The sequence below is a fragment of the Lissotriton vulgaris genome, chromosome 2_1 (assembly GCF_964263255.1).
Source record: "Lissotriton vulgaris chromosome 2_1, aLisVul1.2, whole genome shotgun sequence".
Taxonomy (NCBI): Eukaryota; Metazoa; Chordata; class Amphibia; order Caudata; family Salamandridae; genus Lissotriton; species Lissotriton vulgaris.
This window is the reverse complement of record NC_141687.1, coordinates 401,429,972-401,447,609: the sequence shown is the minus strand read 5'-3', so window position 1 is coordinate 401,447,609 and position 17,638 is coordinate 401,429,972. Positions and strand designations below refer to the sequence as shown.

At 48.3% G+C, this 17,638-nt stretch overlaps 1 protein-coding gene across 1 annotated transcript; it reads left to right on the top strand.

The window, feature by feature from the left end:
• The first annotated feature begins 15,943 nt into the window (after window positions 1-15,943).
• On the top strand, window positions 15,944-17,239 carry LOC147730463 (zinc finger BED domain-containing protein 6-like). Its single transcript, XM_086958560.1, has one exon. The coding sequence runs from the start codon at window positions 15,956-15,958 to the stop codon at window positions 17,237-17,239; it is 1,284 nt and encodes a 427-aa protein (XP_086814686.1). The 5' UTR covers window positions 15,944-15,955.
• Window positions 17,240-17,638: the final 399 nt, after the last annotated feature.

Below are 17,638 nucleotides of genomic sequence, written 5' to 3'. Positions count from 1 at the left end.
TGTTGAACAGTCTTCTAGCAAGATCCCACACAATTTTCTCTGACACTCCAAAAGTGGACGGACAACCAGGGGGGTCAATAGTGGAATCTCCACCAGTGTACACACGAAAATTAAAAACATATCCTGTCTTACTCTCAGACAACATATACAGTTTAATTCCATAGCGTGCCCTCTTGCTATGGATGTACTGACTAAAAACCAAACGACCCTTGAACTAAACCAAAGAACATCAATAGATATTTCTTTCCCTGTAATGTAAATCTCTGAAAAACGATCAACAAATTGATCAAGAACAGGCCAAATCTTAAAAAGACGGTCACAGTCAGGGTGACTATGTGGCAACGCCAAAGAATTATCCACAAAATGCAACATGCGTAGCAAAAGTAAATACCGATCACGAGTCATAACTGCTGGAAATATGGCTGTTGCCATTAAGGGACTGGAAGACCAATATGAAGCCAGGTTCGGCTTCCTTACCAAACCCATCAATAAAGTCAAACCCAAAAACTTCTTCAGCTCTTCCAGATTCGTGGGAGTCCACCTTGTAGCTCTAGAGTGGGGCCTAAGTGTGTCACTGTTGTCCCTCAAAAACTGTTCAGCATACAAATTGGTCTGCTCAACAATCTCACCCAAAAATGCATCATCCATAAATAACGGAAAATACTGTATGGGCAAAACATTTTCACAATCCACTCTACACCCTGCATCACTGCTAAAGGCAGGCAACACTGGCTGCACCATGTTAGGATCAACTCAGAGTCCAGCACTTCCAGTAGGAAGGCTAGCAGCCTCAGGCTGCAATCCAGATGCCTCTTGCACCATCGGCACAGCAGTATCCTCCTCTAAAACAGGCCCTTCATCTGCACTGAGAGAACCTTCATCATCCGATGATTCCATGTGGAGAGAAAACTCACTGCCAGAATCTTCCCCTCCCTCCTCTCCCTCAGATGCACTGTCAGTGTCATAATCCGGTTCAGAGGAAGATTCAAAAAGCCTACCTACCACCTGCTGAGCAGTCATTCTACGGCTAGCCATAATGATTACTAATAAAGGTAACTTGACACACAAGTCAACAACTACAATCACTATGTAAAATAAGCAATGAACAAAATTCACCTTTATCAAAAATACCTACACAGTGCAAAACAATACCACTCACTTGCCAGAAGTAGCTAAAGTTACCACCACGTAGTCTGCACAGACACAGTATGGATCAACAATTTCCCACAAAAAAAAGAAAGAGAAAAAAAATAGACATAAGACAATGCAAAACACATCACAAAAATGTTCATGCTCAAAACACTAACTAAATGCCACTAAAACACCACTTACAAAATATAATTCATACATTGCAATATTTCTCATTTGGAGTACATACAACAAAAATATGTTTCTTACCTAAAAAATGCAACTAAACAAAACTGCAGAACAACCACTGTCGAAACCGCAAACAGGAATCAAACGCTTTAGACTAGATTTAAAAAGAAGAAAAAAACCATTAGAATCACATGTACAAAAAACACTCCAGTACAACCTGCCAAGTGAAGGGGTAGGTGGGCCTAACAGTATAACATCAATAGGGGAACAACCCTTGCCCTTGAGGGCACCCCCACCAATAGGGCCAGACAAAATGGTCCCCAAAAGGAGAGTGACCCTTGCCCAAGGGGCCACTCCCCTGCTCTTTGCCCCAGTGCATGGTTTTCATAATAAAACATTTAAATTCTACTGCCACCGAAAGGGAAGCGACCCTTGTCCAAGGGGTTGCTCCCCAAAACTAAAAAAAAACATTAGGGCTACTCAAAATGGCCTCCAAAAGGAGAGTGACCCTTGCCTAAGGGGCCTCACCCCTGCTCTTTGCCCCAGTGCATGGTTTTATAATAAAACATTTAAATTCTACTGCCCCCGAAAGGGGAGCGACCGTTGTCCAAGGGGTCGCTCCCCAAAACAAAAAAAACAATAGGGCCACACAAAATGGCCCCCAAAAGGAGAATGACCCTTGCCCAAGGGGCCACTCCCCTGCTCTTTCCCCCAGTGCATGGTTTTCATAATAAAACATTTAAATTCTACTGCCACCGAAAGGGAAGCGACCCTTGTCCAGGGGTCGCTCCTCAAAACAAAAAAAACAATAGGGCCACACAAAATGGCCCCAAAAGGAGAGTGACCCTTGCCCAAGGGGCCACTCCTCTGCTCTTTGCCCCAGTACATGCCTTTCAATCAAAACATATTTAATTTCTAATGCCCCCGAAAGGAGATCGTCCCTTGTCCAAGGGGTCGCTCCCCAAAACAAGAAAAACAATAGGGCTGCACAAAATGGCACCCATTATGAGAGTGACCCTTGCCCAAGGGGCCACTCCCCTGTTCATTGCCCCAGAATGCCTATAAAATTCAAATTTAACAAATTCTAACCCCCCGGGGGGTAGATAAAGCGAAAGAATGTGTCCCCAAAAGGGGGAGCGACCCTTGCCCAAGGGGCCGCTCCCCGAACGCACAAACACTGCCAATTTAAAAAAAAAATCCCTGGTGTCTAGTGGGCATTCCTGCTGCACGATCGCACGATCGTGCAGCAGGAATGCTCGAAAGAGGCATTGAGGGAAAGGAAAACTCTTTCCTTTCCCCCGTTGCCTCTTTAGTTACAATCCCCCCTCCCCAGCCCCCACAACTTACCTTGTTTCTCCTCCGACGCACAGGAAGCAAATGGCTTCCCTGCGCGTCGGAGGAGAAAGGGAACAAGGTCTTCCCCTGCCTTCCCCGTACAAACGAGTTAGATCGGGCACCCACGGGGGGAGCGCCAGCACTCCCCCCGTGGGTGGGGCTCATGACGAGCTGAGCTCCTCATGAGCTCCCAAGAGGTGTATGCCATGACGAGCTCAGCTCGTCGTGAGCATACAAGGGGTTAAGGTTTTGAGTAGGTATGGTTTTTGAGTGACAATGGTAATTTTAGGGTGAGTAGGGGTTTTGTGGTGGCAAGGGTAATGTTTGGGTTTAGGGTGGATATGTGTTTTGGGGTGGTCAGAGTAATTTTAGGGTTAAGGGTAGGTATGGGTTTTGGGGTGACAAGGGTCCTTTTAGGGTTTAGAGTGGGTATGGATTTGTATGTGGCACGGGTAATTTTACTGTGGGTATGGGTTTTGGGGTGGTAAGGGTCCTTTTATGGTGGTTATGGGTTTTGGGTTGGCAAGGGTAATGTTAGAGTGGGTATAGGTTTTTGGGTGGCAAGGGTAAGTCTAGATTGGGTATAACTTTTTGGGTGGCAAGGGTAGTTTAGGGTGGGCATGGATTTGTAGGTGGCAAGAGTAATTTTAGAGTGGGTATGGGTTTTTTGGTTGCAAGGGTAATTTTAAGGTGGGTATGGGTTTTTGGGTGGCAAGAGTAATTTTAGGCTGGGTATGGATTTTTGGATGGCAAGGCTTAGTTTAGGGTGGGTATGGGTTTTTTTGTTACAAGGATAGTTTTAGGATGCGTTTGGGGTTTGGGGTGGCAAGGGTAATTTTAGGGTTTAGGGTGGGTATGGGTATTTGGTTGTCAAGGGTAAGTTTCAGGTTTAGGGTGGGTATGGGTTTTGGGTTGGTAAGGATCATTTTATGGTGGGTATGGGTTTTGGGGTGGCAAGGGTAAGTTTCGAGTGAGTATAGGTTTTTTGGTGGCAAGGGTAAGTTTAGGGTGGGTATACATTTTTGGGTGGCAAGGGTAAGTTTAGGGTGGGCGTGGATTTTTAGGTGGCAAGAGTATTTTTAGAGTAGGTATGTGTTTTTGGGTAGCAAGGGTACGTTTAGGGTGGGTATTGATTTTTTGGTGACAAGGGTAATTTTAGTGTGGGTGTGGGTTTTGGGATGGCAAGGGTAATTTTAGGATTTTGAGTGGGTATGGTTTTTTTGGTGCCAAGGGTAATTTTATGGTGGGTGTGGGGTTCGGGATGGCAAGGGTAATTTAAGGGTTTTGAGTGGGTATGGTTTTTGAGTGGCAAGGGTAATTTTAGAGTGGGTAGGGGTTTTGGGGTGGCTAGGGTAATTTTAGCGGGGATATGAGTTTTGGGATGGCAAGAGTAATTTTATGGTGGGTATGGGTTTTTGGGTGGCATGGGTAAGTTCAGGGTGGGTATGGGTTTTTAGGTGGCAAGGGTAATTTTAGAGTTGGTATTGGTGCTGGGGTGGCAAGGCAAATTTTAGGGTGGGTGTGGATTTAAGGATGGCAAGGGTAATTTTAGGGTTTGGGGTAGGGATGAAATTTGGGGTAACCAGGGTAATGTTAGGGTTTAGATGGGTATGGGTTTTGGGTGGATACAGGTTTTGGGGTGGGCATGGTCATTTTAGGGTTTGGGATGGGTATGGATTTTTGGGTGGCAAGAGTAATTTTATTGTTTAGGGTGGGTATGGGTTTTGGGGTGGCAAGGGTAATTTTAGGGTGGGTATGGGCTTTGGGGTAGCAAGGGTGAGTTTAGGGTTTAAAGTGGATATGGTTTTAGGGTGGCCAGAATAATGTTACTGGTTTACTGAGGGTATGCATTTTTGGATGGCAAGGGTCATTTTAGGGTTTAGGGTGGGTTTAGATTGTGGGGTGGCAAGGGTAAGTTTAGGGTGGTTATGGGTTTTTGGACGGCATGGGTAAGTTTATGGTGTTTTGGGTTTAGGGTGGGTATAGATTTGTTGGGTGGCCATGTTAATTGTAGGGTTCAGGGTGGGTATGGATTTTGGGATGGCAGTTGTAATTTTAGGGTTTAGAGTGGTTATGGATTTTTGGATGTCCAGGGTAATTTTACAGTGGGTCTGGGTTTTGGGGTGGCAAGGGTAAGTTTATGGTGAGTAGGGGTTTTTGGCTGGCAAGGGTACGTTTAGGGTGTGGGTTTTTAGGTACCAATGGCCAGTTTTTGGGTTGGTATGGGTTTTGGAGTGGCAAAGGTAACTATAGGGTTTAGGGTAGATCTGGGTGTTTGGGTGGCAAGGTTAATTTTAGGGTTTAGGGTGAGTATGGGTTTTGGAGTGGCAATGGTAACTTTAGGGTTCAGGGTGGATATGGGTTTTGGGGTGGCCATGTTAATTTCAGGGTTTAGTGTGGGTATGGATTTTTGACTGGCAAGGGTAACTTTAGGGTTTAAAATGGGTATGGGCCGGCGGCCTGCGGTTCATACAGGCCCATCTCGCTGCTGAACGTAGACTTGAAGCTCTACACTGGCATACTAGCGAGCCGCATCGCACCATACATGCAGCAGCTGATAGACCCTGACCAGGCGGGCTTTATCCCCCAACGGCAGACCAGCGACAACACCAGGCGGGTGCTGCACCTCATTGAGGCCGGGTCGCGCACTAAGCCGGGCTGCATGCTCCTCACCATCGATGCGGAGAAAGCATTCGACAGAGTGCATTGGCCATACCTCGACCAGGTTCTCCACCACTTCGGATTTGGGGAGAAACTCCGCCATCGCATCTTCAACTGCTACCGCCGGCCCAATGCCGCGGTAAGGTTGAACGGTCATACCTCCCCGAGATTCGACATTGGCAAAGGCACGCGCCAGGGCTGCCCTCTGTCGCCGCTCCTATTCGCACTGTATATGGAGCCGATGGCTCAGAGGGTGCGGCAGCATGCACTCATATCTGGTATCAAATTTGGTGCCGACATGCACAAGATCAGCCTGTACGCTGACGACGTCTTGCTGTCCCTCACTGACCCGATGCAATCCCTGCGTGCTCTCTTTGTGGAGCTTCACACCTTTGCCCTGGCTTCGGGTTTTAAAATCAATGAAGCCAAATCTGAAGCCCTGAACATCTCCCTAAGCCCAGACGTGGTGGCCGAGATTAAGTCTGAATTCAAAATACAATGGTCAGATGCAGCCGTCCCGTACCTGGGCGTTCCCCTGGCTCCTACTGTCCGGGGTACTGCGCGAGTCAATTATGAGGCACTCACACTCAAACTCCGGGAGCAGCTCCGGCGTTGGAAGCCGCTTACATTGTCATGGCTAGGCAGAATTGCCGCAGTCAAAATGACACTGCTACCGCAGATCTTGTATCTGTTCCAGACGCTCCCCTTGAATCCCCCGAAGGGTTGGCTTCAGCAAACTCAATCGGAATTGTCGAGGTTCATTTGGAACGGCCGGCGACCTAGGTTTAAGCACACTCTCGCCACTCTGCCCCCAGCGAACGGGGGTGTCGGTGTGCCCGACCTCACCCTGTACTTCCAGGCAGCACAGCTGCGCACTTTCGTGGAATGGTTTCAGCTGGAGTCCGGCAAGCACTGGCTCTTCCAGGACCAGGCGGTGGCCGGCCGTACCCTTCAGGGCGTGCCTTTCCTGCCACGCCGACACCGGCCCCCTAACCTGTACGCCTCTGAAATCACAAGCACCGCCCTGCGAGTGTGGGACAGAGTGGCCGTGGCCAAGGGCCTGACCACCTTCCCCTCGCCTATGACCCCCATCTTTGAGAATCCGGACTTCACGCCGGGCTTGGACGTCGGAGCATTTACGACGTGGCGGACGACGCCCTGTAGAGCGGCGGGACATATGTTCGACCTCAAGGGGGTCCTCCCGTTCCAGCAGGTCAAGGCGGACTACGGCGTGGCCGAATCGGAACGCCTACAGTACCTGCAGGTGCGTCATTGGGTGCTCCACCCCTCGATTCAGCCCGGGGCCCAACAGCACCTCACGCCCTACGAAAGGTGGCTGCTGACGCGCACCTCGGACTAGAAATTGATTTCGGACCTTTATCAACAGCTACTTCTCACTCAGGCGCACACGTACAACGCGGGCCAAGTCAGGTGGGAAAGGGACCTAGGGCGGCAGCTCACTAGGAAAGAATGGGAGGGGGTGTACCACAGGGCCAGACACTCGGCGCACCACACCGGGCTCACCGAGACACTAACTAAAGTAGCCACATACTGGTACCACACCCCTGAGAGATTGCACCACTGGGATGCCCGAGTAAGCGACAGATGCTGGAGGGGGTGCGGGGAACTAGGGACGCTGGAACACTTGCTATGGAGCTGCGCGGCGCTGCGCCCCTATTGGGACCCTATCCTGGACCTCATAGACGCACATCTAGATACACAACTGCCGCGCTTCCCAGCATACATTATTCTAGGCCTCCCAAACGCCCTCATGTACCCTCTGAAGTCCTGGAGGGGACGACTGATCGCACTTGCGCTGGGGGCAGCGGTCCAAAACATTGTGGTCCACTGGAGAGCAGTTCAGGCTCCGCAGCAATTGGGGTGGCTCCACCGGCTCTGGGCGATCCTGGGAATGGAGAAACTATCACTGGCAGCGGCAGGGAGGGGAGCGGACTTTGCGGAGCTCTGGCGACCGTTCCTCGCCCTGCTTACCGGGGAATTTCGTGAGGTGAGCTGCCCACGCTACCTGCGTCTGCTACGCCTAGCTGAAACACCTCTCCCAGAACCCAAGACACGCGCCAGTAAGCGCGCAGGCCAGGCGCACGCAGCACCACTTGACCGTTAATGGTAGACAACAACCGATAGACTATACCCGAAAATTGGACAAGGAGAGGGGAGGGTAGGGGGGTTATTTACAGTTCTTTGTTCACTCAGGTTGCACTAGTACTGCTTAGCTTGCACCGTCGTAGCACCTCTTATGACGCGGCCGGCCCAGTTGGGTTGTAGGCGGCTTGCTGTGTTAACAGACAATGTGCCCGCTGGCCTTGTGATGGGTGTCAGTGGGGTCGCTGACTTAGGCCTCCCCGGAGTGGTGACGGCCCCTATAAATATCTCGGAGGTGCATTTTGTTTGCCTATGCTCAATAAAAGATTTAATACATAAAATGGGTATGGGTTTCGGTGTGGCAAGGGTCATTTTACGGTGGGTATGGGCTTTGGGGTTGCAAAGGTCATTTTAGGGTTTAAAGTGGATATGGTTTTGCGGTGGCCATAGTAATGTTAGGGTTTAGGGTCGGTATGGATTTTTGGATGGCAAGGGTAATTTTAGGGTTAAGGGTGGGTATGGGATTTGGGGTGGTCATGTTAATTTTAGGGTTTAGGGTGGGTATGGGTATTTTGGTGTCAAGGTTAATATTCTGGTTTAGGGTGGTATGGGTTTTGCGGTGGCAAGGGTAATTTTAGGGTTTAGGGTTAGTATGGGTTTTGGAGTGGCATGGGGTATTTTACGGTTTAGGGGGCATGGGTTTTTTGGTGGCAAGGATAATTTTAGGGCGGGTGTGGGTTTTGGGATGGCAAGGGTAGTTTTAACCCCTTCGCTGCTAGGCCTTTTCCCCTCCTGGGCTATTTGGGGTAGTGCGTGCTTAGGCCACTGTAACTTTTTGACCACATAAGGTATCCACCTGTAGTTTTTGAACCCTAGTTCTGCCGGCACCTAGGGAAACCTAGAAAACCTATACATTTTTGAAACCTAGAAACCTAGGGGAGTTCAGGATGGGGTGACTCAACTGCCTCCCACCAAGTTCTGTTACCCAGAATCCCTTGCAAACCTAAAAAATTGACAAAAAATGCATTTTCCTCACATTTCTGTGATGGAAAGTTCTGGAATCTGCGTGGATCAACAAATTTCCACCAACCCTGCGTTCCCCAAAGTCTTCTGAGAAAAATGGTACCTCACTTGCATTGGTCAGCCTAGTGCATGCGACAGGGAACGGCGAAAACGCAATGTGGTCGCACCTCGATTTCGCAGTGAAAAATTGCCCTTTTTTGGCAAAGTGCCTACCTGTAGTTCTTTAACCCTAGCTCAGCCGGCATCTAGGGAAACCTAGCAAACCTATACATTTTTGAAAACTAGACTCCCAGGGGAATTCAGGATGGGGTGACAACTGCCTCCCACCATGTTCTGTTACCCAGAATCCCTTGCAAACCTAAAATATTGACAAAAAAAATGCATTTTCCTCACATTTCTGTGGTGGAAAGTTCTGGAATCTGCGTGGACCAACAAATTTCCACCCACTCCGGGTTCCCTCAGGCTCCCAATAAAAATGGTACCTCACTTGCGTGCGTGGCTCAAGGTCCAGAAACGGGCAAGGGCCCAAAACCTAATGAGGCGACATCAAAATTACCTATCACAAACCAACCTGGTTTTGCAAGGGGCTTTCCATGAGTTTTTGGCCCGGGGCTCGGCGGCCATTTAGGGAAACCTACCTAACCTACAAATTTCTGGAAACTAGACACCCTGGGGAGTCCAGTGAGGTATGGCTTGCGTGGGTCCCTCATCATTCTCCTACCCAGAATCCACTGTAAACCTCAAATTTCGCTTAAAAATTCACTTTTTTCTCTCATTTCTATGTGGTAAAGTTGGTAGGTTTCACTAGATGGCCGTCGAGCACGGGGCCAAAAACCCAGGTGACCCCCCATGCAAAAGTAGGTGGTTTTAACATAGGCAATTTTGAAGTCGCCTCACTACGTTTTGGGCCCTTGTCTGTCGCGGGTACTTGGGCCTCCCACACAAGTGAGGCACCATTTTTATCGGGAGACCTGGGAGAATGCTGGGTGGTAGGAAATTTGCGTGAGCCCAGTGATGCCACGCTTTCTAACACAAAAATGTGTGAAAAAACAGATTTTTTCAGCAAACATTGAGGTTTGCAAGAGATTCTAGGTAAGGGAACTTTGGGGGATCAACACAAACCATACCTCCTTGGAAGCCCCCAGGTGTCTAGTTTCCAGAAATGTGTGGGTTTGATAGGTGTCCCTAGATGGCCGCCGAGCACAGGACCAAAAACCAAGGTGACCTCCCTTGCAAAACCTAATTGTTTTGACTTAATTATGTTTTCAGTTGTACAGCGTGAGATTCTCGGGACAATATTGCTTGGAAATTTGTTACAGACATTTTCAAGTTTGCAGGACATTGTGGATAAAAAAATAACTTAGAATTCACAAGAGAGACATGACCATATACTCCCATGGTTTAACAATAATAACTACATTTAGTAAGTTATTTATAGCTGTAATGTACACCTTAACACAGTTACTCAAAAGTCAAACATTCCAGCACAGCTATCTATTCCTCAAACACACACACATACTGGTTGGATTTGGCACGAGGGCGAGTGATGGTTCAGTACATAAAATGTTGTTAACAAGATATTTCACAGAAATGAAATGCTCTGTCAATAAATAAATGCATAAAATCCGAACCTGTGACTCGCAACTCGTGAGCTGTAAAGCCACGACAAGGCACCAATCGTTTTACAGGCCATTCACGAACCTTTCATACCTGATACACACCAGACCATTCACACCATCCGAAAGGAAAATCAACACATTACAACATTCACAAAAAGGGACAAGGTACACCCTGCTTCAGAAAGAGAAAAAAGACAAATATTACTGCACAGCCATCTAATCCGCAAGCACACACACACATACTGGTTGGATTTGGCAAGCGGGTGAGTGATGATTCAGTATATACAATTGTATTCGCAAGTTATTTCACAAAAATGAAATGCATTGCTAATAATTGAAAGTATGAGAAACTGAACCACTGACTCACAGCTCGTGAGCTGTAAAGCCACGTCAAGGTACCAACCTCTTTACAGGCCATTCATACACCTTTCATACGTGTGACACATACAAAACATTCACACCGCCAGCCGCGGACCCATCACATTACAACACTCACACCAGCAGACAGCGCCATTCAAGGGCCATTCACTTTCACACGCCCACATTCCTGACACAGCAACCTCACAAAATTATGGACTGCGTGGAGTGTCGCTCAACTAGCAGTGTGTGTAGTGACCAACAGAAAGTAACTACTCACACACCGCCAGCCGAGCGCCAGTCCACCCACACCACCATCCAAGCACCAGGCCATGCACACCGCCAGCCAATGCCACTCCACACACACCGCAAGCCAAGCGCCACTCCACACACACCACCAGCCAAGCGCCACTCCCCGCACACCACCAGCCAAGCGCCACTCCACTTACACCGCCAGCCAAGCGACACTCCACGCACACCGCCAGCCGAGTGCCACGCCACGCACACCGCCAGCCAAGCGCCACGCCATGCACACCGCCAGCCAAGCGCCACTCCAAACACACCACCAGTTAAGCGCCACTCCACGCACACTACCAGCCAAGCGCCACTCCACGCACACCGCCAGCCAAGCGCCACTCCACGCACACCGCCAGCCAAGCACCAGTCCACGCACACCGCAAGCCAAGCGCGACTCCATGCACACTGCCAGCCAAGTGCCAATCCACCTACACCGCCAGCCAAGCGCCAGCCTACACACACCGCCATCACATTTTGAATTTTTTTAAACAAAACAAATACAAACAAATTGCAAATAGATAAAAATCTAGTATTACAAAATCTGTAACTAAATACATTGCACAAATGCCAACCTTAAAACAGAATACAAATTAAAAAAAAACCCAGACTAGGCAGCTCATTTTACCACTCATGGATACTCATGTGTGGTAAGCTCTATAACAAGCAGGCACACACAGCCCAGGGTTAGAAGGACACCCAGGGCAGAAAAGACGAGTCTCCTTCCGCAAACCTCTTCGCCAACAGACTTTACATCTCCTAGTGGGAAAGTCTTTTGTAGATGTGGGAGGAATGTAATCAGGAAAGTGGCGATCTTTCAATCGAGCCACATCTAAGCATGGGTGGAAAATCCGTTCCGCTCGCGGATTTTTGCAGATTTTCGGTAAATTCGCAATCCGCGAACGCTCGCAAATTTACCGAAAATCCGCAAATTCGCACGCAGCGGATTTTTTTTCTTGGTGATACAATTTTGCGGCGTGCGGCGTTCACTTACCGTCATTCAGCATTTGCCGAGTTGTTTTTTTCGATATTTTGTGAGTGTTGCGCCATTTTGGATCTTGCTGCGGGATCCCGCGGGAGTTTGGCGACTGCGATTACGTAATCGCGGCTTGCTACCTTGCACAGTACGCATCGCGAGAGTTCCCAATTGCGAACACGTAGATGCGTCGAGCAGCAACAATCTTGCACGCGCGAAATTACAAAATTTGAAATTCTGCACAAGAAATCCACCAGCAAGCAGCATAAACCTTCTGAAAATGATGATTTTTATCAGAATACCGACATTTGCCTGCACTTTTTTTTGCAAGGAGTCCATTTTTGGGGGGGGGGGGGGGTGGGGAGGAAGGAAGTGCCCCACAGTCTCCAACTTCCTGTTCCTGTCCAGCAGGCTCCTCCCAGTGCTTTCTTCATGTGCTGGTCACTTTCATTCGGATTCTTGACCTGGAAGGATACTTTTTGTGGATGCTGCTGGATATTTGAAGGTGAGGCCTTTTTGACTTTCTTTGGATCACTTTTGGATTAGAAATTTCACAAGTAAGTTTGTTTGGGGCATTACAGTTGCTGCAACTACAATTTTGGAATTTTCGATTTTTGGGCTGTTGTTGTGGCCTTTTGACCAGGGGTAGTGAGTGGTGCATGGGCCTAGTCTTTCTATGGGGTGTCTTGAATTTAAACATCATGGATGGCATGGGATTGTGCTGATTTGTCTGTGTTTTTTGTTTTTTTTGGCTGTTGTTGTGGCCTTTTCACCAGGGGTAGTGAGTGGTGCATGGGCCTAGTCTTTCTGTGGGGTGTCTTGAATTTAAACATCATGGAGGGCATGGATGGCATGGGATTGTGCTGATTTTTCTGTGTTTTTCGTTTTTTTTGGCTGTTGTTGTGGCCTTTTCACCAGGGGTAGTGAGTGGTGCATGGACCTAGTCTTTCTGTGGGGTGTCTTGAATTTAAACATCATGGAGGGCATGGATGGCATGGGATTGTGCTGATTTTTTGGGGTGTTCATGGGGACAGGCCATGTGGGTGGGGGCCATTTTGAGTGCTGGTACAGGCAGGCCATGTGCTGGGAGGCAGGGGGTCATTTTGAATGCAGGCAGTGTTCTTAGGTCTGCAACCATTTTGCCTAGGTTTCAACCATTATGGCCAGGGGTAGTGAGTGGTGCATGGCCCTAGTCTTTCTGTGGGGTGTCTTGAATTTAAACATCATGGATGGCATGGGATTGTGCTGATTTTTCTGTGTTTTTCGTTTTTTAGGGCTGTTGTTGTGGCCTTTTCACCAGGGGTAGTGAGTGGTGCATGGGCCTAGTCTTTCTGTGGGGTGTCTTGAATTTAAACATCATGGAGGGCATGGATGGCATGGGATTGTGCTGATTTTTCTGTGTTTTTCAATTTTTTGGGGTGTTCATGGGGACAGGCCATGTGGGTGGGGGCCATTTTGAGTGCTGGTACAGGCAGGCCATGTGCTGGGAGGCAGGGGGCCATTTTGAATGCAGGCAATGTTCTTAGGTCTGCAACCATTTTGCCTAGGTTTTAACCATTATGGCCAGGGGTAGTGAGTGGTACATGGCCCTAGTCTTTCTGTGGGGTGTCTTGAATTTAAACATCATGGATGGCATGGGATTGTGCTGTTTTTCTGTGTTTTTCGTTTTTTTGGGCTGTTGTTGTGGCCTTTTCACCAGGGGTAGTGAGTGGTGCATGGGCCTAGTCTTTCTGTGGGGTGTCTTGAATTTAAACATCATGGAGGGCATGGATGGCATGGGATTGTGCTGATTTTTCTGTGTTTTTCGATTTTTGGGGTGTATAACTGAACTGATGTTCCTCTGTCTTCCATTGCTTTTAGGTGCACAAGACTCAAGAGAACCACCAGTGCCAGGAAGAAGTTCTGCAGCGGTGTGTGTGTGCAGCATAACGTTGCACGACGTCACGTCTGGCCACAGACAATTCTGCAACTCGTGCAACTGCGGCCTGCTGTTCTGACCTCTGAAGAAGATGGCCCCAAAAAAAGTTCCCCGTAGCTCCTCTAGCAAGAAAGTTGCCAGTAAGGAGCAGAAGAAGCACGTTACCAAGGAGACTGGTGTGCCGCCCGCCACATTTTTTGGAGGTAAAAAAAAGTGCGCCTGCAGCAGCAGCGGGATCTGCTGGGGACCAAGCTGGGAGCAGCACCCCCGCTCCATTGGGCTCAGTGCCACCACCACCACGCCAACTTAAGTCCAAGCCCTTGAGTGCTGCAGAGTCTAGTTGTTCAATCACCATTGACCAGTGATGTTGGCTCATCGCAAGAAAGTAGCAGCAATGTCCCTCAATCAACACAGGTTGTTGTAACTCATCTGACGAGTGTTGAACAACCACAGCCGCAACAACAACCACATGTGAAAGTACAAGCCCAAGTACTTGTGGAAGGAGAGGCAGCGCAAGGAGATGTGCAAGCAGAGGTGCATGGAGGGTCACAAGTGCCCCCAATTGTTGTTCCTCCAGAAGTAGGGGCACATCAGGAAATCGACAATCAAGCCGAGGTATCAATTGAGGAAGCCACTCCTCCTGATGATCATTCATTGTCTTCCACACCCCTAGCAAGGAAGAGATCAAGAGTGGTGTCTACATCTTCTTCAAGCACACCTCCTTCTGATGATACAGATCAAAATTGGGAACCAGCACCACTGCCATCTGAGAGTGAGGCACACCATGATCTGACAAAGGTAGTTAAGCGTAAAAGGAAGCTTGTCCAAAGTCTCATAGTTTTGGAGTGTGATGAGGCTCAACAAGAAGTGGCGGATACTGCTGCTGATGAAGACTCTCACGACGACGACCCAGTCATCATAAAGGTCACTGCAGCCCCAGCGGGCATGCAGCAAACAGACATTTTGACCCTAGCCCAAGAATCTGCTGAGCGTGATGATGTTGTCGACGAGGAGGCAATGGAAACACCACAATCATTGGAGTTAACTAGTACACCTACACGTACCGCTTCCATATTTCTTCCTCGCCAGAAGGGACCTCCATCCACCTCGACCTCAATTAGTGGTGGTGAAAGTGCACAACGTACTAAAGATCGGCAATCCACATCCTCCACTTCATCTGGCATTAGCAGCATGACCACCACCACCAGTATCGCCGCCTCCTCCGGCCCCAACAGACATTTCAAGTCCGCAGTTTGGGACTTCTTTAGTGTTTGCTCAAAAAATGAAAACTTCGCCATTTGTAGCATTTGTAAGCATGCAGTTAGTCGTGGTAAGTTTGGTACCAACTATGGTACCGGAGGCCAGAGAGGTCATCGTAAGAGACAGCACGCTGTCCAATGGCTTGCCCACCTAAAGGAGATCAAGGAAACCCGAATTGCAAGTCAAGAAAACGTTGATGTTTCATCCGATGATGACGAGGAGGAAGAAGACGTGTCAAACACTTCACTTACACCCAGTACCCCTGTCAGCAGCACACCCCATGTGAGCCACACTAAGAGTGTGGGAGAGAGTGCGACACCAATGCTAAAAAGTTCATCAGCAAGCGTAACTGGGTCGAAGAAGTCATCATCATCATCATCCCGTAAATGCTTGGTCCAGGGCAACATTAGAACCATGTTGTTTTCAGATGCGCCATATGATCGCAACCACCCACTGGCGCGTCCGAATAACACTGAGCTGGCTAAAATGCTAGCTCTGGACCTTCTCCCTTTTTCTTTTGTAGAAGGGGTTGGTTTTCTAGAATTAGTGGCAGCGCTCTGCCCTAAATGGAAGGTTCCTAGCCGGTTCTATTTTGCCAGAGGTGCGGTTCCAGCACTACATGAAGATGTGCTGGAGGTGATTGGGGCAGCTTTGCAGAAGAGTGCTGTTCACACTATACATCTGACAACAGACATGTGGACCAGTGGCGCAGGTGCTGATTACATGTGCATCACTGCACACTGGGTCTCTTTTTCAGGGGTTAAAGCAAAGCTAAACGCAGGTGTTGACCCAGACCAAGTTTTTAAAACTGCTCGGAAACATGCAACACTAGCCATGTTTGGCTTGGAGATACGTCATACAGCAGAAAACATTTTGAATGAGTTTAACACAAAGGTCTTTCACTGGCTGTCCCCAAAAAAACGCCAGATTGGTTATGTTTCCACGGATAATGGCGCCAATGTAGTTAAGGCCATGGAGCTGGGTCAATATTTCAGAGTGCTGTGTTTGGCGCGCTGTATAAACCTGGTTGTTAAAAAATTCTTGAGTGATGAAGACAGTCCAGCGTCCGAGTTAGTGGCCACCTGCCGAAGAATGTGCAACCATTTCAGCCATTCTTTTAAGGCCCGGAAGCATCTGAGGAGCCTGCTACATGAACGTCGAATGCCAGTGAAAGCACTCATCCAGGAGGTGGCAACACGCTGGAACTCAACCTTCTACATGCTTGAGCGTCTGTATGAGCAGTATACGGTACTCGATCACTATTTCTTAACACTGGGTACAGGTCAGAAGGATCTGAGGCTAGATGCGGCGCAATGGAACCTAGTTAAAAGCCTGACAGACATGCTTCGTCCTTTTGAGGTCTTCACGCGTGCAGTCAGCAAGGAGGACTGTAATTTGGGAAAAGCTATCCCATTGTTGCTCATGCTGGAGCACCAACTGAAGGCGATGTCTTCTATGTTTCAAAAAGATGAAAAAAAGCAAGACGCTTTTGTTTTGGCGGAGAAATTATTAGAGCGCCTACTTGGTGATGAACGTCTTAAAATAATCGACTCAGAACAGCATTACATTTGTGCTACTATTCTGGATCCATGCTACAAAAAGGCGCTGGCAGGCAGAGCATTCTTTCCTTTTGGTAATGAAGATGTTACAAAGTACAAATGTTGGCTAGCCTTGTCAGCCAAGAGGTTTGAAAGAGAACGGCAGCAAATTGAAGGAAAAGGCAGTACATCAGCATCAGCAGGCCATCCCCAGTCAAAAGAATCCACTTCTGCACCTGTGGCTGCGGCACAAGTGACCTCTCAGCCGTTAAAGACACCGGCAACTGGATCATCTGCACCAGACACAACAGTAACATTGGATGCAGAAGGGGATTGGCTAACTCGGCTTGGGTTTGGTTCTCAAAAGGTCACAGCAAAAAGTAAGCAAAGTGGAGGAACCTTGGAGGACCTTGAGTCGATGGTGCAGGACTATCTAAATGACTCAACAGAGGTCTATGTTAATGCTGACCCATTGGTTTATTGGCATGGGAAAAAAGAATTGTGGGCAAAGATCTCCAACCTGGCTATAAACTACTTGTCTTGCCCACTCGCAAGTGTGTCTTCTGAACGTGTTTTCAGTGCTGCTGGTGGCATTGTAACTTCCAAACGGTCCCGCCTCTCGCCCAAAAATGTGGAGAGGTTAACAATGATCAAGATGAATCAGCACCTCATACCACCAGATTACAACGTAAGAGAACAAATGCCACATGAAGACGAGGAAGACAGCAACTTAGCTAAGGGAATTTGTTCTCTGTTAGGTGACACTGACCTACTCCTGCCTAAATTCGCAGAGTATGAGGACGAATTCTTATTCTTATTCCCTGACACCGAGCCCTGAAAATGAGCCAATGAATCAATAACTTTCTTTTTCTTCCTTTTTCACTTTTATTCCTGTGTGTCTGTCTTTCTTTGTTTTGCACAGTTAATATAATTAAAACTTTAATCACCTAATCACAAAAACAAGCCCATCAGCAGAACGGTCTTCACTTGTTTGCTTATTGATTTAAAGGTGTCTGCATTCCTCAGGTTCACAAGAACATGCTCCTCTATCCTCCTCCTCCAGACTCCTATTTTCCTCAAAGCAGAGGGCTGGATTACACCCAATGAAGAAAGACTCTGCACTTATGGGGTGTTCTTCTTCTTTGCGGGTGAGTTGGCGGGTCTTGGGGCCATTGCTGGGAAGCTCTAATACCAGATAAAAGTGGTTTGGACCAAATCGGAGGTGAACATTTTTTTG

What these genes read in the sequence shown, in the direction of transcription:
- LOC147730463 (XM_086958560.1), top strand. Translation starts at nt 15,956, where the DNA reads ATGTGCAACCATTTCAGCCATTCTTTTAAGGCCCGGAAGCATCTGAGG.